Below are 25,493 nucleotides of genomic sequence, written 5' to 3' on the forward strand. Positions count from 1 at the left end.
TGTTTATTTGTTTTTTTATTTATCTTGTCGTCGGACTGCAGAAGCAGCCTGATTACTTACAAAGACGTACACCACACACAAACAGAAGATAAACACCATTCTCCTGGACCCTGCTATCTTCTTTCTTCATCGGTTGCTCTTGCCTTTTATTTCTTTGGGTCATACTGAATAAGCCTCATGATGTCGTCATTCATCATAACACCTTGAATGAATTCTCCTTCAGCTATTTTATCTAAAGGGTAAAGAAAAGAATAGATATGAATAAGGCCTGTACTTGGTCTCACATTTACTTGTGCCTGTTTGGGACAGTGGGACATCTCTCTCAATAACGAATAATGTCATACTCAGCGAGAAAGTGACATACGTCTTCCTAAAGGCTCCAATAAATGAATAAACAGAAGAATTACTGTTCACTCTTTAAAGCGGAAATGCATTAGGCTTTTTTTTTTTTTTTTTACTTAATTTTTCCCCCATTTGTTTACATTGGATTGAAGCAGGGGGTCCCCCAGAGCTGAACCCCATGGTTTAATCTCCGGGAACCCCCTGCTTGCATAGTGGGGGCCGGTAGCCGCTACCGCTTGCATCCGGGTTCACATTATGGCCGCTTTTCAAAGCTCCCGCGTCCTACGGGCCAATAGGAAGCTGTGATGTCACCCGGTGCGGCTTCCTATAAGTACGCATGACGCGGAGCTTTAAAGTTACAGGAGATATCATACCGGCACCTCCTTCGGAGATACATATCTCTGGAAGCAGGGGGACCCCAGAGCTGAAATGAATGGGGTTCAGTTGCAGAGAGACCCATTGATTCAATCCTGTCCAAAAATAATAATAATAACATTAAAATAAAAGCAGGACTATCTCCTTTAAGACATCCATCCCCCAGAAACCTATATGATTTGAACGCATATATTGTTAGCATATTGTCCCTTGAGCATGTCCTGCTCTTTTATTTCTATGTCGAGGTGATATATAAATAATAAAATCTCTCAAACAGAAAATATATATGGTGGTAGGACGAAGACATTCTGTGACCTGTATAATAGGTATTGTAAAGTGTGGCTATGGGCGACACTTTCATTGAACTTCATAAACCAGGTGAAATTCACACAATAAAAAAGAAATTTGCGAAAATGGCAATGTTTTCTAAGCATTAAAAGTCAATGTGCCCGGTCACGTTGCCCGTATATTCTGCCATTTACTGCCATTTCCACAAAAATTCTGGTGCAATTGGTGGAATCTCACGGTAATCTAGTGAACATGTTTCACTTAAGTGTGTTTGGAGACTTCTTGTTTGCAGAACTTTGTGCACATTATTGGTGACTCACATTTGAAGACATTCGCACAGCTCTAGTTAAGTGTATAAGAAAGAATTCCGGTTCAAAAATACACACAAGAAATACTCGCTTTCTGTCAGCAGCTATGATACATTATATGATATGAAATGCCAATATCAGGTGTCAACACAACCTTACAAAGGATCATTACAGTATATTACCGTAGCTTATTCTCACTGTCCTCAAATTTAAAATCAAGCATCTTTTCTAGGTATAAAAACATATATTTAATGGCATGCAGTTAAATTAACTTTACATTGCATATGATAAACATTATTAGCGACTCAAAAGCATGAACAATGAATGATGCTTAGCTTTTTACATGTCCATTATATTGTAGCATATAAAAGGAACAATCTATAAGTACAATCCCGGGATGGGGGGGTGGGGGAGCTTATACATCAAGCTAATGGGTTAATGCATCAAATGTGCGTTAATGCCAATTACAGTAAATGGGGGTTAACACCTGTTCAGGTTCAGTAACCTTCAGGGAGCTTGATGAATCTGAAGGTTACTGCGATAATTCTAGTATTGCAAAGAATGAGGACTTAGAGCTAATGTCCCAGTAACAACATACATACTAGGTATGAAAAAGTAAAATGCTACTAAAATACCAATTGACTAGGTTATGCACTAATCATAAAACTGTAAAGTTTTGGTACCATTATCTTTCTTTTTGAAGTAGGCCCATAACTTGTCTGCTCTCTTCTGTGGGGAGTTTTCATCATCTGGCAGATTCTTCTGTTCTTCTGCAGGGATCATCTTGAATATCGCCTGTAACGAAGCCGGCAAAACACAGCTTAATTACTGTCGGTCGATACACTTTCAAACTTTTTTTTTTGTGTGTGTGTTAAATAATGATATGCACTACATATGGGATTTTCACTAATTAGATTACAATAGCAGAGAAATTCCATTGAAGGGGAACAGGATGTACAGTAGTGTACAGTGACAGTGAGATTTGCTAAACACATCTGACTTCAAAGCTTCTTATCTTTAGGAAGAAGATAACTCAAAAGCAGTCACTTATGCACCAGTGACCTAATGAATTGTTTCTGTACTGTATGTTCTGACTTTCTGCTCTTCTCTAAACTGGGATAATAACGAGTAATAGAGTTTGTCGCCTTGCTATTGGAGATTAGAATAGTTCATATAACTGTGGACGAGTGGTGAATAACAAAGTGTTTTTTTTTCTGAGATGTGTTATTTGGGGATTAGAAATGTGCAAAGACACATAGCAAAGATGTATTAGTCAGATTTGATGCTAAATGCACAATTTTCATCTTCTGTGTATCTGCATCAATGTCCATATTCTGCACAATGTGTGAACTTGTGATATAAAAACAATTAGCATGTAGGAAAGTGTAAAATTTGACAGAAACACAAGTAAAAAAATTAGCCAGTGCTTAAAAACAAACTTCCCTTTGCTTTTTATTTACGTTAGCATATCACTCCCAAAGTATTCCTGTATATTAGGGCTCTTCAACTTGCCAGATGTGGGCCAAATCCAGCCCTGAATGACCTTGGCGTCTCCTTGAACTGTCTGACAATGTCATTGCCGCTGCCAAGGCAAACACGTGCATTTTTTATCACTAAAACGTACTATAAAGCTACGGTGCTATCAATATATTTTGTATATATGTATACAATTAAGTTGCTGTACACTTCTGGACTTCCTACGTGTACATTTTGTAATTTAGCCCTTTGGAAAATGAACTGAAGACCACTGCTATACACCCACCATATCACCGATCATAAATTAAACATGGGCTTAAGGTAAATCTATGTGGCATTGGTACAATGTACAGTGTATAAAATACTCCCGGTGCTGCCTAATGCTAATCACGTATTCCCTGTATAACGAGAGGAATGGGATAGTATTTATACGTGTGTCGGCATTAAGAAGCTCACAGGAGGGGAGAAGCTCAAACCCATGGCTGCAACATCCTTTCTGCCTGTGCACTATATATATTATCATTATAGTTCCTATGTAAAGCGCCAACATATTCCGCAGCGCGGTACAATGTTACGCATATTACATAAACCGTTACATACAAATGAGGACGGGCATGCCGATTTTGTCATTTTCTATGTAAGTGCATGTGTTTGTTGTGTGTCTTATTATTACACTATTATCATTCACCTCTGGTGCGCTGTGTCTTCTCTGTCTCATTCTTGGAAGATTCCTTGGAATACGTAGTGGGTGAGCGGAGCACCCACTCGAGACACTAGCAGCAAGGAGGTGAACCTAATTGGAAACTATCTTTCTTAAATTACTAATTCAATACTGTGTGGAAAGTCAGCGTGAGGGGAATCTCTCTCTCTCTCTCTCTCTCTCTCTCTCTCTCTCTCTCTCTCTCTCTCTCTCTCTCTCTCTCTCTCCCTCCCTCTCTCTCTCCACACAGAGATGTGTGTGTGTGTGTATATATATATAATATTGCGGCTTAATGTCTTGATTGATGTAGAATGTTTAACCATGAAACCAATAGAAGAGTAACTTCTAAGGGTTGAGGAAGCTTGTGTGCGTGAGGAGGGGTGAGAGACAGAAAGCCCCACACCTGGAAGAAAACTAAAATAGTTTATAAGCTATAGAGAAGAAGAGGGGACCGATACGTTGTTTTTCTGTATTGGACGATAAATGTTACTTTTTGATACTTTGCCATGCAGTGCTGTCTGATTCATCGGATTCTGGTGGATTAGGCCTCGTTCAGGGTGCAGGCTTCGGAGGGAGGGCGTGCTGACGTGCGAGCTGCCATGGGACACAATGTATTCAAATTGAATACTGGTTGCCAGGGTAGCAGCTGCCCAGTCTCTGAAGTACGGAGTTGACGCTGGCTACAGTTTCAATAAACAAATAATTAGTTTTTTGAAGCTGCAGCAGCGTCACTGGGATCTCGGCAGCCAATGAAATCATTCTTGAGAATGATTTCAAGACTGCAACTTGGATCCCTAACCTCACGTCTGTAGCCCCGCCCCCTCAACTCCTGAAAAAGTCTGCTGGGAGGATGAACACACATCGCCCAGCAGACTGCCGCCCGCCCTCCCGAACGCCCGCCCTCCCTCCAACTCCTGCCTCTGGCACCCTGAACGAGGCCTTACTTATTCTATCTATATTTCTACGACGTGTGCACTAGCCAGTAAGTGGCTTTCTTTTTACACTGGAGTGCCTGCTTTTTTTCGTATCCATATATAACCCTGCCCGGCTTCTAGGGAGATTACATCGGTGTGAAATGTTTGGTTATTCAGCATACAGTAGGTTACATTGACTCAGGCTGTTGTATTCAGGCAGCTGGGAGATGAGGTAGCACGGGTGAAAATAATGGGTGCCAGGAACTTTTGTAGTACAACTCCAGTCTTTATTCATGTCCCCAGGCACAGGGACATATCACACACATACGACAACGTTGTACTATTTTCTTGTGGTTATTCATGAATACTGTGCCCACTCTTAACACTCAGAGGGAGGTGTATCTAGTTAGTTGCTTTACTGATAATGGACACAGCCCCCTTTGCCTTTCGGAGTAACTTCTGTTATATCCCATTTAAGCTGGGCTGTTACTGGGATCCTGGCCGGCCCTACGCCGGTGAATATTATACCTTTGTCCTGTCTGGGAACTGCTACTTCCATACAGACTGAACTGAATACTGGTATGGATCTGCCGGTAGTCGATCCGCCGACACCCAGCAACCCTCTGTCTGAGGCCCTCTGTGGGGTGCATGATCTGTTCTATTACTTTATGAATACAGCCTTAGCTACTCTCCCGAGGCTCCTCTCATCTTATCCTCCCAGAACCGGCTTCTCTAGAACCTTCCTCTTATCCTAAATACCCATTGTGATGGCAGGATCTCTTTGGCAAAACAGGGTGGGGCCCAGCATACACTAACGTGCTAGTAACCCCTTAGGAGGGAGGTTACACATATATATGTGTTATGTGCGGCCCTTGAGGTATAACATGTTGACTACCACTGATCTAAATTTATGCTCCCTAACTATTCAGAGACTTTTAGTCCATCTATCCATCTAATACGGTTGCCTGGTGTTCTGTATATATGGGATTGTCCCCCCCCCCCCCCCTTTTTTTTTTAGCTCCTTGTTCTGTTGCCATGGAAACTGATGTCGGGACACTGAAATGTCCCGTATTTCGTAGGATGAGGCAGATGGGGGCAGGCAGCAGCAGAAAACGGCGAGAGATGGATGAGGAGGAGGGCTGAGAGATGGATGAGGAGGAGGGCTGAGAGATGGATGAGGAGGAGGGCTGAGAGATGGATGAGGAGGGGGGCTGAGAGATGGATGAGGAGAGGGGCTGAGAGATGGATGAGGAGGGGGGCTGAGAGATGGATGAGGAGGAGGGCTGAGAGATGGATGAGGAGCAGGGCTGAGAGATGGATGAGGAGGAGGGCTGAGAGATGGATGGGGAAGAGGGCTGAGAGATGGATGAGGAGGGCTGAGAGATGGATGAGGAGGAGGGCTGAGAGATGGATGAGGAGGAGGGCTGAGAGATGGATGAGGAGGAGGGCTGAGAGATGGATGAGGAGGAGGGCTGAGAGATGGATGAGGAGGAGGGCTGAGAGATGGATGAGGAGGATGGCTGAGAGATGGATGAGGAGGAGGGCTGAGAGATGGATGAGGAGGAGGGCTGAGAGGTGGATGAGGAAGAGGGCTGAGAGGTGGATGAGGAAGAGGGCTGAGAGATGGATGAGGAGGAGGGCTGAGAGATGGATGAGGATGTGGGCTGAGAGATGCATGATGAGGAGGGCTGAGAGATGGATGAGGAGGAGGGCTGAGAGATGAGGAGGAGGGCTGAGAGATGAGGAGGAGGGCTGAGAGATGAGGAGGAGGGCTGAGGGATGAGGAGGAGGGCTGAGGGATGGATGAGGAGGGCGGCTGAGGTATGAGGAGGAGGGCTGAGAGATGGATGAGGAGCAGGGCTGAGAGATGGATGAGGATGTGGGCTGAGAGATGGATGAGGAGGAGGGCTGAGAGATGGATGAGGAGGAGGGCTGAGAGATGAGGAGGAGGGCTGAGAGATGAGCAGGAGGGCTAAGGGATGGATGAGGAGGAGGGCTGAGAGATGGATGAGGAGGAGGGCTGAGGTATGAGGAGGGCTGAGAGATGGATGAGGAGGAGGGCTGAGAGATGAATGAGGAGGAGGGCTGAGAGATGGATGAGGAGGAGGGCTGAGAGATGGATGAGGAAGAGGGCTGAGAGATGGATGAGGCGGGGGACTAAGAGATGGATGAGGAGGAGGGCTGAGAGATGGATGAGGAGGAGGGCTGAGAGATGGATGAGGAGGAGGGCTGAGAGATGGATGAGGGCTGAGAGATGGATGGGGAGGGGGGCTGAGGGATGGATGAGGAGGGGGGCTGAGAGATGGATGAGGAGGAGGGCTGAGAGATGGATGAGGGCTGAGAGATGGATGAGGAGGGGGGCTGAGGGATGGATGAGGAGGGGGGCTGAGGGATGGATGAGGAGGAGGGCTGAGAGATGGATGAGGAGCAGGGCTGAGAGATGGTTGAGGAGGAGGGCTGAGAGATGGTTGAGGAGGAGGGCTGAAGGTTGAGGAGGAGGGCTGAGAGATGGATGAGGAGGAGGGCTGAGAGATGGACGGAGGAGGGCTGAGAGATTTATGAGGAGGAGGGCTGAGAGATGGATGAGGAGGAGGGCTGAGAGATGGATGAGGAGGAGGGCTGAGAGATGGATGAGGGGGAGGGCTGAGAGATGGATGAGGAGGAGGGCTGAGGGTTGAGGAGGAGGGCTGAGAGATGGATGAGGAGGAGGGCTGAGAGATGGATGAGGAGGAGGGCTGAGAGATGGATGAGGAGCAGGGCTGAGAGATGGATGAGGAGGAGGGCTGAGAGATGGATGGGGAAGAGGGCTGAGAGATGGATGAGGAGGAGGGCTGAGAGATGGATGAGGAGGAGGGCTGAGAGATGGATGAGGAGGAGGGCTGAGAGATGGATGAGGAGGAGGGCTGAGAGATGGATGAGGAGGAGGGCTGAGAGGTGGATGAGGAAGAGGGCTGAGAGATGGATGAGGAGGAGGGCTGAGAGATGGATGAGGAGGAGGGCTGAGAGATGGATGAGGAGGAGGGCTGAGAGGTGGATGAGGAAGAGGGCTGAGAGATGGATGAGGAGGAGGGCTGAGAGATGGATGAGGATGTGGGCTGAGAGATGCATGATGAGGAGGGCTGAGAGATGGATGAGGAGGAGGGCTGAGAGATGAGGAGGAGGGCTGAGAGATGAGGAGGAGGGCTGAGGGATGGATGAGGAGGAGGACTGAGAGATGGATGAGGAGGGCGGCTGAGGTATGAGGAGGAGGGCTGAGAGATGGATGAGGAGCAGGGCTGAGAGATGGATGAGGATGTGGGCTGAGAGATGGATGAGGAGGAGGGCTGAGAGATGGATGAGGAGGAGGGCTGAGAGATGAGGAGGAGGGCTGAGAGATGAGCAGGAGGGCTAAGGGATGGATGAGGAGGAGGGCTGAGAGATGGATGAGGAGGAGGGCTGAGGTATGAGGAGGGCTGAGAGATGGATGAGGAGGAGGGCTGAGAGATGAATGAGGAGGAGGGCTGAGAGATGGATGAGGAGGAGGGCTGAGAGATGGATGAGGAAGAGGGCTGAGAGATGGATGAGGCGGAGGACTAAGAGATGGATGAGGAGGAGGGCTGAGAGATGGATGAGGAGGAGGGCTGAGAGATGGATGAGGAGGAGGGCTGAGAGATGGATGAGGGCTGAGAGATGGATGGGGAGGGGGGCTGAGGGATGGATGAGGAGGGGGGCTGAGAGATGGATGAGGAGGAGGGCTGAGAGATGGATGAGGGCTGAGAGATGGATGAGGAGGGGGGCTGAGGGATGGATGAGGAGGGGGGCTGAGGGATGATGAGGAGGAGGGCTGAGAGATGGATGAGGAGCAGGGCTGAGAGATGGATGAGGAGGAGGGCTGAAGGTTGAGGAGGAGGGCTGAGAGATGGATGAGGAGGAGGGCTGAGAGATGGACGGAGGAGGGCTGAGAGATTTATGAGGAGGAGGGCTGAGAGATGGATGAGGAGGAGGGCTGAGAGATGGATGAGGAGGAGGGCTGAGAGATGGATGAGGGGAGGGCTGAGAGATGGATGAGGAGGAGGGCTGAGGGTTGAGGAGGAGGGCTGAGAGATGGATGAGGAGGAGGGCTGAGAGATGGATGAGGAGGAGGGCTGGGAGATGGATGAGGATGTGGGCTGAGAGATGGATGAGGAGGAGGGCTGAGAGATGGATGAGGGGGAGGGCTGAGAGATGGATGAGGAGGAGGGCTGAGTGTTGAGGAGGAGGGCTGAGAGATGGATGAGGAGGAGGGCTGAGAGATGGATGAGGATGTGGGCTGAGAGATGGATGAGGAGGAGGGCTGAGAGATGGATGAGGATGTGGGCTGAGAGATGGATGAGGATGGGGGCCGAGAGATGGATGAGGTGGAGGGCTGAGAGATGGATGAGGAGGGCTGAGAGATGGACGGAGGAGGGCTGAGAGATGGATGGAGGAGGGCTGAGAGATGGATGAGGAGGGCTGAGAGATGGACGGAGGAGGGCTGAGAGATGGATGTAGGGGGGCTGAGAGATGGACGGAGGAGGGGGGCTGAGAGATGGACGGAGGAGGGCTGAGAGATGGATGGAGGGGGGCTGAGAGATTGTCGGAGGAGGGGGGCTGAGAGATGGATGAGTAAAGGGGCCAAGAGATGGAGGGTGTTTAGAAACGAAGGGGGGCTGAGAAATCGATAATGAGGGGGACTGAGAGATGTAGGCTGGAGGGGGCCTGAGGGATGGCGGAGGGGGGAATAAATGGATGATGGGGGGGATTATGTGGCCCTCTTCCTTATACTACGCCAACTACAGTAATGCAGGGGAGTAACGAAGCTCGCAAAAAGAGAGGTTGTTGTTAGTCAGAGTGGTGTCAAACGTGGCTCGGAGGCGAGCGAGCCATTAGCGCCGGGTCGAGAGCAATTTTGAAGGTCAGTCATACGGTGTCCCGAAAATATGTCCTGTATTATAAAAACTTATAGGTGGCAACCCTAACTGTTGATATATCTACAGTTACACACCAAGCAGCTCGGGACTTTAAAACGGGTAATTTCTTGGATTTACAGTACTGCAACTAAAGCCAAACAAAAATGAGCTAATGAATATGACAGCTAAAGACTAAAGTGGGGTTTTGAGTGAGTTAATGTTCTTTTAAATGAGTTTTTCTTGAGAACTGTAGAGTAAATGGGACTACTCCTCATCCAGTGGCCCCCGGGCTATAACTATGGCCCTGTCCTCATCCCATTGTCAGTAGAGATGTGCAAAACATTTGCCAATGGACACAAACCAGGTGAAAGTTGCACTTTTTCAGTTGTGAGTCTGAGTGTGCAAGCTATTCACAGAGAGAGAGAGAGAGAGAGAGAGATGGGTGAATCCTATTTAGTAGAGTACCCATTGACTCCTCTTCCAAACACATGGAGAGACATCTGTGAGCACACCAGAGATAACTGCAAAATAAGCTCATTTCAACTGCAAATATACTGTATTTCAATGATTCTCATTTGCATATTTCCCAGGTATCTGTGTTCACAAGTATCTCTCTGTCTCTCCAGCAAAAGCCCTATTTCAAAAAGTTTGGCCTTTAAATGTCTTGGCAAAACTGCAAATTATTGGTGCGATGGTTGCAAAAATTTAAATTCATGAGGTGTCGTGAAACTTTTCAGAAAGAAGCGAAATTGAGGGAATAAAAGGTTGCGACTGCATTTTGGATAATTTTGCACATCTCTTATTGTCAGTACTTTCTTCTGAAAGATCCAGAACTATCCGTTAAAAGGAATTATCTTTCAATCTGTTGTCAATACTAGGCAGTTAATATTATCATATATTACCATTAATAACGTCCAGGTCTTAATATTAAGTGTAGGAGTCACATGTGCAGAATTAGAAAATGATGAAGCCAACGCTTTGGGGTCACAGCCACATGATCAAAAATCAGGCACTTCACAGCTGCTAGCTTAATGACTTCTAAGGCCTCGCTCAGACAGGCTGCTACGGCAGCTTGCTAGCGTTCGCGCCCCTGCAACGCGCTCCTGCAGCACAGCGATCTGTGCTCAAACAGCAGGAGCCGGGGCGTGGCGGGGGCGTGTAACGAACACGTCACGGAACTGGTTCGCCTCTATTGGCTGAACCAGCTCGCTTAACGCGACTGTAGCCCCAATATACAATTTGGGTTGTGTCAGCAAAATGTTGCAGCGACAACGCTGCACTCTGCCGCCGGTGGAGTTTTCAGTTTGAAAAGTCCCACCACACAACCCGAATTTACGATTGACGTGCGCGCGCATGCCGCATCGCCTGCTGTCTGAGCTCAGCCTAACACTCAACACCCCTGTTTGGTTATGGAGATTGCACACTATCATCTATCTACTATACTCAATAGATCTGGTTGAGCACAGGGAAGGAAATTAGTCATGACATTGATAATTTAATAACAGAAAGGGGTGAATTTAGAGAGTCAGTGATATACTGACATACTGATATACTTGTATACGCATACATGCACCATTTTCTCAATCAATCTAGTCTGCTATGCCTCATCTAATCAGACATCCATTCTGCTCACTCCCAACAATGATCTCCATGCTGCTAAAGCCCAAGGTCATTTCTGTCTTCTAATATTGTTTTGTTACCTCTCCGCGGTTCTAATACTGTAGGATTAATGACCCTCTTCTCCTGCACAACGTGTACTCTCTTAGGATGCTTTGTCAAAGCTGTTTCATGGTTTCAGGGTCATTGTTATAATTATTCATTCAATTTATTTTTTTGCTAACAGCTGTTAGTCAGTGTATTTCAGGACTCTGTTTTGAGACCTTTACTTGCACTTCTGTTTGTGCTACTGGAGACATCATTTGGTTTCTATTCCAGGTCAACAATCTCACCTACAGAGTATTAAAAATGCTGCTGTTAGAATTATTTCAATTGTACCTGTATCTGTTGCTTCATTTTTGCTGGTTTTTCTTTAAATGAAACATATAAACTAAATGTAACAGAATAATAGAACTCGCTGGTTGATCCACTTGGGACCAATGACCAAAATAAAGTATTTCTGAGTGGGCCAAATGAACATATGCTGAAGGAACCCGTAACACATTTGCAATGCAAGCTACTGTACTTCAGCATTTAATGATTTGAGTGTCTCTCCACCTGGTTTTTCACAAGGACCCTATTTACACGATCTAATCAAACCCTCAAAGAAAATATCTAGTCAGTATATCCGTAGAAAAACCAAATCAAACTGTTTATAAAACTGACATTGAAATACCTATGTGGTTATATATTAACACTGTCTTGGTACAAACCTGGTGCAACTTGGGGCCAAAAATGTCACCAGATACTGGGCCACCAACAGAGGGGGAGAGATCCAGGATAAATGTCCCAGGCCCAGCAGCAGAGAGGGGCCTGGCTGGTTGATCCTTAAAGTGGCAACAAACTTAAAGTCACCCTGCTGGTCTCACCCCCACGTCCATCTGGCTTTTTGTTATAAGTTGGAATTGTGTTGACTTTGAGAATTTGTCTGGAAACAAATCGACTTATTAGGTGTAAGCCCTTGAATTAATGCTGGCGGTGGCCGCATAATCTTATTTTGGTGGGGGCTTGGGTGGTGGTGGTGGTGGGGGGGGGGGGATTGTTGTGCTCATCTTAGTGCCATGCACGTATGTGAGAGACAGCTTTGCGGCCTGTTTGTTGTTAATCCCTTTCACATACACGTCCATGTGAGCGAGGATGTACATGACAAATTGATGGCAGAGCAGTGGTATAATTTATTTAATTCTTTTTTTCAGAGCATTAGGGCTTTTGATTCTGCTGGTGGGACAAACTAAGCACTAACAGGCACTAAGCTAGTGTGAGTATTGTGAGAGGAGCACAAGTCAGCCCCCAAAAGACAGAATTTAGCGTTTACCAGGGGTGAAGTCACTGGTGGACCTGAAGTCACTGGTAGACCCCCTTGCAAGTAAAAAACTAAAATCTCTCCCCTGGGGCCCTACCTGTGAAGCGGGGCCATACGTGGCAGCGATGGAGGAAGTCCAGTCAGGCGACAATTGAGGAAGTTGGGCCCAACCTCTAGTGTGTCTAACTTCTGTGTTAGGACCAACTGGGTGTGTCACTGCAGGCTAAGGCCCCGCACCACAAATAGGGCACAGGGAGGTGGAGAGGTGGTGGCCTTCAGAAATACCAGAACTTTGTTGCGGCTGCACCCGGAACAGCCTGGGAGGATGGGCCCCTAAAGGTACTGGGAATTGGTGGAGCCAAACTGGATGCTGCACCTATGGTAGTACCACCACTGGTGCTTACTATACATACCACAGTTCCCTACTCCTCTCCTGTATTTCTTTCTCTTTTATTTTGCCCATGTTTGTATGAACATGGCTGCTCTTGTACAAGCACAAGAGTAAGGAAGCTCTGATGTCTCAGTTTGAGGATAGTGGCCATTCCTAAACCGGGAAGACAAAAGGAGCTTCCAGAGACTGATGCAGATAGTGATTTTGCCCTGGTAACAAGGAAACCAAGTACTCCTTCGGTGTAAGCCTTTACATTAATCCTGCTGGTGGAAGCATATTTGGGGTGTTGTGTGAGGATTTTTAGGGGTCTACATTTTCATCCCTGTGAGGAGGTGAGAGACAAAACTGGGCTGCTGGTTTGTTGTTAACCCCTCTGACACACGTTCACGTGAGCGAGCGTGTACGTGACAAAGCCACGATTGCTTAATAGCAGTTAACCGTTGATATTTATTTATGATTTAATCCTCCCAAATGTAAGGTTGGCACGCACCCAAATGTAGAGTTGGCGCGGTGTGATGTCGATTCATTCAGAAGCAGCTGTGCATGTTTGTAGGGGTTATTGTAAACAAAGCATTGTACAGCTTCCTCATGCAAATACTGTTAACTGTTTAGGGATATATGCCAAATATAAGTAATGATAACGGTGTATGTAACTTTTGTGGTGCAAAGACATTATTTTGCCATATTATATGGTCATTAGTACATAATCACATCACTATGGATAAAGCAATAAAGACACCTTTGACGCACTTGCTTTGCTAATCATATAAAGCAGTTCATTGCCAGAGGGGTTTGCAGTCCGTTACTGTGCAGTACATTATAGGCTTACCTAGCACATAAGGTACAGTACTAAACTATAATTGAAAGCTTTTCCGTCAGAACGCAAGCACATCCTAACTGTCCTTGACATTAACCCAAAACTGTGATACGGTCTCCATGGCATCAACATAACCAGTCACTGAAAATGCATGTTAGGTTTCAATACAATGTGATGCTCCTCATTTAATTCATTCACAGTACTTTCAAGGACACATTCTGCTGCTGCTGCTGCTGCTTTTGTATGGGTTGTGAAAGATAGTTGGTCTGGAGTGATGTAATCATACAGTTGTTCCCACTTATAACAATCCTGCTTAGAATTACATTAAAGAGATCATAAAAAGGCAGCCCAAGCTAATCGAAGCAACATGTTTCATAGGTTAAATGAAAAACATTAGGGACTTTCGGGACTTCATTTAAACTTACACATGTATGAATATTATTCCCCGCGGTAGAGGGATTCTTTGAAAGGTTTTTATGATATTTATCTCATTTGTTTTGTGATAAGACTGTTTGTTGATTCCCTTTGTTCATTGGCATAGTGTTGCCACTCTACACAGGGAGAGGTGAAAAGAATACTGTACATAAACAGGGTCATATTGAAAATATTCACTTTTGTTGAAAACCTCTGTAGGTTAACATAGATTAATATGCAGCTTATAGATTCTGGCCCCTATTTCATTGTGCCTAAATTGCAGTATACAGTATATGACCAATGATACATTTTGGGACATACGTATCAAGGCAAAAGGGGTGCAAATCTAGGGTAAAAATACAGCATATTGTATGTATGAGAGAAAAATATATCTCATTGAAGTTTGGAGCAGTGTTTCTTCGGCAGGGTGCCGGGTAACTCGGGTGTGTCGCGAACCTTTGCCAAGGGAGCCGCGGCCCCCGGAAAAAACTGTGCAGGCAGCTTAGTGGGCACGTCCCGTACTTTCTGGAAACGTACAGACTGCGATCCGCCTCTTGTCAACCCAGCACAGAGGAGAGAAGTCTGTCCATCTCCAGACAGCACAAGATGTTCCCGCTGAGAAGCTAACATGTTGGAGGTGTGTGGGAAGGTGGGGGAAAGAGAGAGAGAGTGATGGGTTTTTGTGTGGCGGGTGTGTAATAGCTTTGTGTGTGTGGCTGGTGTGTAATGGCTTTGTGTGTGGCGGGTGTGTGATGGGTTTGTGTGTGTGGCGGGTGTGTGATGGGTTTGTGTGTGTGGCGGGTGTGTGATGGCTTTTTCTTTGTGGCGGGTGTTTGATGTCATTGTGTGTGGCAGGTGTGTGATGGCTGTGTTTGTGTGGCGGGTGTGTGATGGCATTGTGTGTGTGGCAGGTGCGTAATAGCTTTGTGCATGTGATGGCTTTGTGTGTGTGGCGGGTGTGTGATGGCTTTGTGTGTGTCTCGGGTAAGTGATGGCTTTGTGTGTGTGGCGGGTGTGTGATGGCTTGTGTGTGTGATGGCTTTGTGTGTGTGGCGGGTGTGTGATAGCTTTGTGTGTGTGGCGGGTGTGTGGTGGCTGTGTGTGTGATGTCTGTGTGTGTGTGGTGGGTTTGTGTGTGTGTGTGGCGGGTGTGTGATGGCTTTGTGTGTGTGTGGTGGGTTTGTGCAGCGGGAGAAAGTAGGAGGTGTAAGTAAGAAAACGTAGGGGGTAAATGTGGTATTTATGATTACGAGAGTACTGTGTGAAAAGGGATTAATGTGGAGTGTGTGTTGAGTAAAAGGGTGAATATGTGTGAGGGTGAATGTGGAGCGTTTAAGTAAGGAGGGGATGAGTAAGGCCTGAAGAGAAGGGGCGCCTCAACATTTTTTAATTCTTCAGGGGTACCCCTGCTCAAAAAAGTTTAAGGCCTACTGATCTAGAGCAATGTTTGTGTCCCATATTTGCCCCAATGACATGTTGTGACAGTGTCCAAGACATGTATCAATCCTTTCATTGCCAGAGGGGCAAGCAACAGATGGATTTGTACTGTGTCGCTTTCCCACGGGCAGCCAGAAGGCTATTGAGAATTTCTTTCATTTCACGCATATTGTTAAATCCAAACGACAGTATTTTTTTATATAATTACTGCTTTTATCACGTTAATAAAGTAGCGCGTGGCATTTCTCTCGGCAACCCAGACATTGAAGTTAATATGCGCTGCCCTGTTTAGCTCCTCCTATTGACACTCCCATAACTGCTAGCTTATTCGAGCGCTCGCTTAATGGAAAGCACTTAACACATTGACGGTAATAGCTTATAGAGTCAATTTAACAACAGAGTGGCCCTTAACGCAGGTATTTATACATATAATTCGATTGTGTGCACTCCCTAACTCCTCCCCGTTTTCTTCTTTTTGAGATTTCCAGAATTACCAGCTAAATTGACACACAGTGCGTGACACGTTTCCATTCATTTAAAGCAGTAGTACCTGATCTTTATTTTATTGTAACATTAAATTGTGTAACAGCATTGGACCAGGGGCACCTCCAGAGCTGACACGCGGTATTTTCAGCTCCAGAGATCCCCTGGTTGCAGAAATATTACTGGTTGACCTGCCGATGTGTTCCTCCCATGTTGGTAGTTCAATATGTTCGCAAAATCTCATGGGTCCTGCTGGCCAATCGGAAGCTGTAAGGTCCTCTCTTGTGGCTTCCTATTGAATGGCAATTTAAATTCCCAGGGAGAACGCTTGCAACTACACTAGGGGGTTCCCAGAGCTGAAAACAATATGGTTTAGCTCGAGCGGTGCTCCTAATTCAAATAATGTTAAAAATATATATTAAATTTAGGTGGGATTGCAGCTTTAAGTGAAAACATGTTCAAACCCCTCTGTGTTTTGTGAGTATAAAATAATTGACCAGGAGTCTAAAATGTATTTCTAGGGTCCTTTCTGACTTTCTGCCTACAATCAGAAACCCATGCCAGTAAATGCATATGTCTAAGGAAATAGGCTACTGGATTTCAAAAGACTTCACATTTACAGGAAAAAGCCTACTCCCTATCTACAATTGCCTATTCACATTCACATACTTCCATGGAATTGCAGGGATTGAGGGTGACGCCTGAGGAAGGATTCAGGAAGGGTTCCAAAAGATTTGGAAACAGGTTTCAGATAATTAAATATATAAAATATTCAATAAGTTACAAAAGTACTTTACATATTTCTTTACTGCTGTGACAGACTATGTATTTTTTCAAACAGTGTCCTTTTGGTGCATTTAACTGTATAGTGAAAAGTGCTTTCAAACAATTGTAGCCCCCTTTCCCTATGACTAAGGGAACTATGCGTGCTGATATACCTGTTGGCGTATAGAAGGCCTAAACCTCCGCTTCTGGGGGCCTGGGGTGATCTCTCCCTCTCTGTTCGTTGCAGCGCCTCCACCTATGGGGGATCCCAGCAGCGTTGGATGACTCCACATAGGACTCAAACACTATACACTGGGTATAATATAACTTCTTTACTAACACTATTATAATCAACACACCAGCAATACAGTATCCCCACACACAGTGCCTAACACCCGGAGTGGTTCCCACACAAAGTACTAAGGGTGCTCTAGGCACCTGAACACCTGGAGTCCGCAGAACAATCCCACCCAAAGTGCGAGGTAGCACTACCCAAAAGTGTTATGAATCGTTGGTGCACTTAGGATACCTGCCTGGGCACTCCTGTACCCAGGTGTCACCGTCAGCTCAACAAGATCAGTCAGGTGCCACGACGTGGGGTCTGCAAAATTCCCTCTCGCCTCACAGGTGATGATCCGCCTTGTGGGGGAGCTCCAGCAGGAGTGTCTCCCGTAGTGTCTATATGGCCTAGTCCCTGGCCGCATGGCCGTCCCTTATTACAGCGGTAATAAGGGGGGTCATCCCTATCTGGCGCCTTCCCTACAATACTGAGATACTGTGACTCAGGGCCTAGCTGGGACCAATGGGGCAATACTGGCCTAGTCCAGGGAGGCACTGCTCCCTGGACACTACCTGCTCTGTTGTCTCCCTATGCAGCACTGGCGCGCGGTCTCCGTTCGCGCCAAAACTATATCATGCTTCCCTGCTCTGCCTCAGCCCTATTGTCTGGGCTGCCCCATGTGATCCCTTATCCTGGAGGACTCTGGGACATGTAGTCTCTTACAGAGTTGATAGAAAACTCAGGGAGCACAAGCCATCGGTAAGTACATGAAAAAGAAAACACAATATAGTGCAATCCTGTCCTGAATATAGAGATGTGGGTGCTCAAAAAGTGTCCGGGGTATATAAGTCCTTAAATATAGTACAGGCTCTGGAGTGATGCTCTATTGAGGAGTGGGTTTGAGGAATAGCAGGAATAACACACCAGTCAGTTGATAATAAAGTGTCTCCTGAAGTTAACCAACAAGTGAAAAATAAATCCACTTGTAGTTAACTCATTGGAGTCAAACTAAATTAAAACTGGGGTTGCACACATAATCCAAAGTAGAAAATAAAGTTGATTGCTTACCCACTCCTGAGCCTGCAAGAGTCCCTGAGGGCGACACTACCCCTGTGGGTGATGTTATTTTGATAAATAAATTAATTTTTTTAACCACCTGGCTCCCTGGCAGTGTGCTGCTGTTTCTCTCTTCTCTCTACATTCAATCCTGTCATGAACACAGGGATAGGGGGTTTGGAATACACTCTCCAAAAACACACTCACAAGTTAGCTAAAATATACAAGCCTTGAGACCCAGACTAGGGTATGGTGTCTTAGATGAAATTGATGTAGTGGACTCTTCTGGTAGCTTGCTAGTAGTGCTCCAGCAGTTTACACCCAGTCATGCAAACAGAGACAAGAACAGGATTCCTTCCTCTAGCTAAGTTGCCACATTCCTTTGCACCATAGCGCCAGGTGTTAATTTTTGCTTTACACTGTTTAGTCCCTTACGGAGCCTGTTTTTGAGATGGCCACCGCAACTAACAGGCTGGGGATGCGCCACGCGTTCTATTGCGCATGCGCGAACACGAAATGGCGGCCTCCAAACTACGGGTTGCCGCAGAACTCCAGTGGCTCCGACTAGCCCGAAGCTTCCCCGCACCAGAGGTAAGGGTGCTCGGCTACATCCTCCCCCTGGTGGAGAATCCAACGTCCCCGCTTGGGAACAACATATACATAGAATTTATATGAACATTTATTTAATGAAAAATGCATATCAACATACAGGCATACCCCGCATTAACGTACGCAATGGGACCGGAGCATGTATGTAAAGCGAAAAGGTACTTAAAGTGAAGCACTACCTTTTTCCCACTTGTTGATGTATGTACTTTACTGCAATCGTCATATAAGTGCATAACTGATGTAAATAACACATTTGTAACAGGCTCTATAGTCTCCCTGCTTGCACACAGCTAAGATACAGGCAGGGAGCCGGTATTTCTGTTCAGGACGTGCTGCCAGGCGCATGCGCGAGCTTCTGTTTGCCTATTGGGCGACATGTCCTTACTCGCAAGTGTACTTAAAGTGAGTGTCCTTAAAGCGGGGTATGCCTGTATACAACTTACTATGTACAATAGGCATCTAAACCATATTAAACACTTCAGTGAGCACGGTTATTATGGGGGCAAACTGGCTCCGAGACAGCTGCTGAGACTCATAGTGAGGTGCCCCTAACAAATCATATGCCACTCGATTTGGAGGGCTTCTCACTCTCTGACTCCTGTGAGTCTCTTCTCCAGCATCTTCGTTGGAGAGGCTACCATTGGCTTGAGACCCTGGCCCTCTCATAAGGTGTGAACCTGCGTGAACATTGTCTCTTTTGGGAATGAAGCTCGGACTTCTTGGATTGAGTGGACGGCTTGTTGAAGCCACTGGGGTGGGTACCTGGGGCATTGGTCCACTACCCGGTACTTCTTCGGGTGGTGCCCACCTGTCTCCAGTTGAATTGGATGGATGTTCCTTCCAAAGGATCTTGAGTACTTTCCGTTACTGTATCCGAAGTTTCACTGGACTCCTCTGGGTTACTTGTCGGTACTACTGGAGATGGTTCAGGTTCGTCTTCCCACACTTGCGGAATAGGTAACAGTTGATTTTGATGCCAGACCCTTACCCTTCCATCTGCATCTCGGATACGGTATACAGGGAGGCCCGGCATCTGCAACTCTACTTCGAAGGGGTCTTCTCGCCATTGATCCGCTAACTTATGTTTCCCGGGAATTCATAGATTTCGCAGGAGAACTGTGTCTCTGGGCCAAAGTTCACGATGGCGGACCTTATGGTCATACCTCCGCTTGTTATTTTTGTTCAGCCTGGCGGTGGCTTTCTCTGCCAGCTGATATGCTCTATGGAGGTTATCCTGGAGCTGTCTTGCATACTTGTAATGTGTCATGTTCGACACTCCGTCAGTGAATACTCAGAGACGAATGTCCACAGACAGTCATGCCTTTCTGACGAACATCACGAAATTTGGGGTGTATCCGGTTGATTCATGTCCAGTGCAATTGTAAGCATGCACCAGCGGTTCGACATGCTTGCTCCAGCTGGCTTTTTCAGAGCCCCTTTTAGAGTGCCTAGCATATCTAGTAGGGTTCGGTTGAACTTTTCCGGCAGGGCGTCTCCATCAGGGTGGTAGGGAGTTGTGTGAGACTTCTCAATATTGAGCAAGTTTAGAAGACATTTTTTCCTCTCTTCTTACCTCATCTTTGTCTCTGTTTTCTCCCCCTCTTTTCCCCCTTTCATTTGTTCTTTCCCCATCTATCATTGTACCCTGTTGTCTCTTATTGTGGTGGCTTGCACCATATCCCATTCCCCATTTTTCAATTTGTGCGTTTGATGTATTTATGTACTGTATCTTTACTGGCACTGTTATGTTTTTATTGTATTATTTAGTTACTATTTAAATGTTTTTAAGCTCTATAGATTTACAGCACTTACAAAAGTCAAATTGCAATCATTATTTGACCCTATTGATGATTGCCATCAATATCCCTTTTGCCCATGTTTTATTTCAGTATACACTGTTATGCAATCACCACAGGGTACTTGCGGCCCTTCCCTCTCTATTTTTATATATAACACATCATTAATTCAATTAGGTTAATTGATTTCTAATGCTTGAGAGGGTATATGAAGTCCGTTGTAAGTGCATCAAACCACCGCCTGACGAAGCACATGCGTGTGTTTGAATCGCATTGTGGTAGAGCTATTTACTGCATCAGTACCTGTGCCATTGTAAATTGCCCAGTGCAATGTAGCCCCCTTTCCCTATGACTAATGTAACTACGGGTGCTGATATACCTGTTGGCGTACAGAAGGCCTAAACCTCCGCTTCTGGGAGCCTGGGCGATCTCTCCCTCTCTCTGTTCGGTGCAGCGCCTCCACCTATGGCGGATCCCAGCAGCGTTGGATGACTCCACATAGGACTCAATAAACACTATACACTGGGTATAATATAACTTCTTTACTAACACTATTATAATCAGCACACCCACAATACAGTATCCCCACACACAATGCCTAACACCCGGAGTGGTTCCTACACAAAGTACTAAGGGTGCTTCTAGGCACCTGAACACCCGTAGTCCGCAGAACAATCCCACCCAAAGAGCGCTACTCCAAAGTGTTATGAATCGTTGGTGCACTTAGGATACCTGCCTGGGCACTCCTGTACCCAGGTGTCACCGTCGGCTCAACAAGGTCAGTTAGGTCCCACGACATGGGGTCTGCAAAATCCCCTCTCGCCTCACAGGTGGTGGTCAGCCTCGTGGGGGAGCTCCTGCAGGAGTGTCTCCCGTAAAGTCTATAGGGCCTGGACCTGGTCCCAGGCCACAGAGCACCGTGTGGCCGTCTGTCAACGGTGCAATACTAATACAGCAGTAATAAGGGCGAGCGTTCCTATCTGGGGCCTTCCCTACAATACTGAGATACTGTGACTCAGGGCCCAGCTGGGGCCTACGGGGCAATACGGGCCTAGTCCAGGGAGGCACTGCTCCCTGGCCACTACATGCTTCGTTGACTCCCTCTGCAGCACTGGCGCGCGGTCTCCGTTCCTGCTTCCCTGCTCTGCCTCAGCCCTATTGGCTGGGCTGCCCCATGTGATCCCTTCTCCTGGAGGACTCTGGGACATGCAGTCCCTTGCGGAGCCCGTTTTGAGACGCCGCCGCAACTAACAGACTGCGGATGCGCAGCGCGTTCTATTGCGCATGTGCAAGCACAAAATGGCGGCCCCCACACTACGGGTCCGCCGCTGAGCTCCAACTAGCCTGCAGCCTCCTTTCCCCGAACCAGAGGTAAGGGGCTCGGCTACACAATGAAAGACGTACTTAAACTAGTTCACTGTTCATAGTATGCATAGCTTCACAGAGAAACTAAATTAGACCCTCCCCTGCCTATTATTCCTACACTGTGTTATGAAAGACATGCTTTACTGGGTGTATTTATATGTAAATGACTGAGCTTTTACATTCTGAAGTTATGAGTATGACGAGTTCTCCAGAAAAAAATAATGCATGAGAACCAACAAATTCTAGTGCAACACCCCTTTGGGATTACTATTAATTTAAGGGGTTAGCTGTGTGGGCCCGCACAGAGATAAACACCCCTTTCCCGTCACATGGTGCTGGGTGACTAGGCAGAATCATAGCCCTGCCCTCTTCTGCCTAGTGAAAGTGATGTCTAATATAGAGGGCAGAAGTCAGGTCGCAGGAGGAGTTGAAGAGGAGGGACCCCACTGTGAATAGTATATATAAGTTATAATATAGACGAGTTTAGGATATAGGATAAGGAACCAATTTATTATTTTAAAGTTAGCGAGAGTGCCCTACATAGATAGTGTCCCCACACTACTCTCAACATTCACATAGAGGAAGCCTATGCCTCTGCAAGCCACAGCCTCAAGGCATAGCTGGATCAGTCCAACCATAGGGTCCATATCTGTCTCTCACCCAGAAGGCCATGAGATGGCATTCAGTACCCCAGATTGGGATACTGACAGCAGACGGACAGAGAGAGAGAGAGTAGTACAAGTCCCCGGCAGGGGCCCAACGGAGATAGAGCACCACTGATGCTACCAAACAGTTAACATCAGCAGTAAAGCTTCAGCACCTCCCTAACGGGCTGAGATTGGGGCAGCTAGGGAAGATGTTACAAACAATGGACACTAATGAGGCAATTCAAGAGGTAACGAATATGTTGTGATTGAGACTTTATCAACAGTGCTTAATAAAGCTGTTGTTTGTATGAACAAAGTTCGTGGTCTCCATCATTGCATTACCAACACCCAGCCTGCATGGAGCCAGCATCCTGACCAAGTAATCAACTCTGAGAAAGCCAATTAAAGAAACATTTGATGTAAATTCCCTAAGGGCCAGAGGGGGGGGGGCGACATAATTTGACGCCGCATTGCCATGGCGATACGTCTCTAGAAGCGGTCTGAGCCAAGGTAAGTGCAGTTTACAGAGGCCTTCACCGCTTTCCCGGCACTTAATTTAAGTGCCTTCTGGAAGCGCGCAGGGCCTCTGTAAACCCCGCGCCCCTGCAGACAATCGCCCCCCAGTTGAGCGCACCGCTGATTTAAACCACAAATTCACGAATGAACCTTTAGATTTACAAAAAATAAATAAATACTTTTTTTGAGCTGAATTCAATGTTTTGGTGTCATTATGGTGATAAGTGAGGGAGAATGAGTGGCTCAGTGAGTAAAGGCACTGACTGTGATTAACAACAACAGTGAGTTTGAATCAGGAGAACTTGGTTCAATTCCCGGTGTCAGCTTCTTGTGACCTTGTGACCTTGTGTCCCTTGGGCAAGTCACATTATCTCCCTGTGCCACAAGCACCAAAAACATAGATTGTAAAATCATCTGGGCAGGGACTGTGACTGTAACATTTGTATGTGCTGCATACTGCACATTATACTGTAATTGTGAAGGCTATGAACCCCATTGGGAGTAAAGCACTATATGAAATAAAGTTATTATTATGTGTAACAGTATGATCAGATAAAAGCTTTATTTCACCTTAATTTGTATTTATTTTTCCAAAGCCAAATGTCCATCCACAACACGAGACAGAATTCATCAGCGATTAAGCCTATGACCCCTACTCACAAAGCTGCACTAAGTGTAGCGCTCATGTTAACCCAGTGTAATGTATGCATCTCTACTGCTAATGCGGATTTAAGATTAAGTCCTTTAATGTATTTTAACAAAATTGAACAACTGGGATTAAACAATTAGGTCATTTTGGATTTTAGAATTAACTGGGTCCTAATTTTCAACCTCACTCGTGTTCTATTGTTTATTCATGTACTGTAATCTGACCTGATTGTCACCCTGCAATTGATTGGATTGCATAACATACACAAGCAAGTAGAATACAGCTCTGAAGTCTTTTCTGAGTTGTTACCTATGACTCAATAATACATTATGATTACAGTCTATCACAGGAGTGGGCAACTCCAGTCCTCAAGGGCCACTAAAAGGTCAGATTTTCAGGATATACCTGCTTCAACACAGGTGGCTCAATCAGTGGCTCAGTCGAAGACCGCTCCTTCTGTGCTGAAGCAGGGATATCCTGAAAACCTGACCTGTTGGTGGCCTGGCGTGGTCCACCCCTGGCCTATCATCTTTGCATTGTTTCACAATGCAGTGAGAAGCCCTTAAAATGTTGAAATATTTAATGCACCCTTTTGTCTTACAGTAAGTCTGAGCTCTTTGCTCTTCCACTTGCAGCCCTTGATCAGGGCCGTCTTAACAGCATTATAGGCCCCCGGGCAAAGAAGTGCCCTGGGCCCTGCAAAATTTCTCTCACGAATGCAGACATGCCAACTCTCCGCTACAAGTCGTAATTTTTCTCCTTCTTAGCGGGAGATTTGAATGTTGAGGCGGGTGATTGGAAAATTAGTCTTAAATTCTGGTCTGGACATAGATTAGCATGGGGCCCCTGTGCTCGTGGAGCTCCTGGGCAACTGCCCAGCGTGCCCATGTGTTAAAACGCCACTGCCCTTGATGTGGTCCTGGGACTCTCTGCTCCTGCTTATTTCATACTAGTTGCTTAAGCAGCTAAGAGGAGTTTTTCATACAAACTCACTTGTAAAATACGGTAATATAAAATATATATGGCACAGATGTTATAATTGCTGCAAAATGTTGAACTTTAATGTCTTTAAATGCATCAAAAATTAAATTGCAATAACCTTGTGGCCCTTCTACACCTAAATGTTTCCTGATCTGGCCCCTTTGGAGAACTGGTGAAAGAGCCATGTCAACATAATCAGTCTATTATAAGCATTCTAGCATTGTTCATTTACTAGGTGTGCTGGGCTGAAATACATCACATGGTATACACAGTAGATGCTATGGGAAAATAAAAAGATGGTTGTTACTTACAGTAATAATCTCAAGTACTTCGATCTTGCTGACTTCACCATTCCTGTCAACATCAAACAGGGAAAAGGCCCACTCTAATTTGAGGCTAGTTTTCCCAGAAGAGGTGAGATGAAGTGCAATGATGTACTCCCGGAAGTCCAATGTGCCATCTTCGTTGGTGTCAAAGCTACGGAAAACATGTCTGGCATAGGTCTTAGGGTCAGAGTTGGGGAAGAAATTGGCATAGATCTTCTCGAAGTCTGCGCGGGTAATCTTGCCATCGGGACATTGCTTCTTAAAACTCTCATACCACTTGAAGAGCTCTTCCTCTGAATACTTTGTGTTCATCTTCAGATCATCCAGGATCTCTTTGGACAGAGCTCCACTCTTACTGTTTCCCATGGTTGAGCTGCTCTTTTTCTCCTTTCTCTTACTGTATATCACTTCACTTATTGTAGGATACTCTATTTCCTACTTCTGTCTTCTTTCTTCTCGTAATAACCTTTTTTTCTTTACGGTACGTTGGTTTTCCACCTGTGTAACGTCCCCCTGATCCAAACTGGTGAAGATGGGAAGATTATATGTGTCTTCTTTTATAGACTCTCAGATTACTGAAGGCCAACCCCTTCTTATCTACCTCTCTAGTGTGTTTGAGAAAAGGGCTTAGTGATGCTTGTATCTTTATATTGAAGGAAGATTTCTATTCTGAGCTGATTTTAACTCAAGTC

General features: G+C 46.1%; 1 protein-coding gene across 1 annotated transcript; it reads right to left on the minus strand.

Annotated features, from left to right (window-relative positions):
- Positions 1-25,345, minus strand: LOC142497466 (visinin-like). Its single transcript, XM_075605290.1, has 3 exons — positions 24,787-25,345; positions 1,997-2,108; positions 1-232 (listed from the first exon to the last, which is right to left on the minus strand). The coding sequence occupies exons 1-3, from the start codon at positions 25,165-25,167 to the stop codon at positions 147-149; spliced, it is 579 nt and encodes a 192-aa protein (XP_075461405.1). The 5' UTR covers positions 25,168-25,345; the 3' UTR covers positions 1-146.
- Between the last annotated feature and the right edge of the window lie 148 nt (positions 25,346-25,493).

The sequence above is a fragment of the Ascaphus truei genome, chromosome 6, assembly GCF_040206685.1.
Source record: "Ascaphus truei isolate aAscTru1 chromosome 6, aAscTru1.hap1, whole genome shotgun sequence".
NCBI lineage: Eukaryota > Metazoa > Chordata > Amphibia > Anura > Ascaphidae > Ascaphus > Ascaphus truei.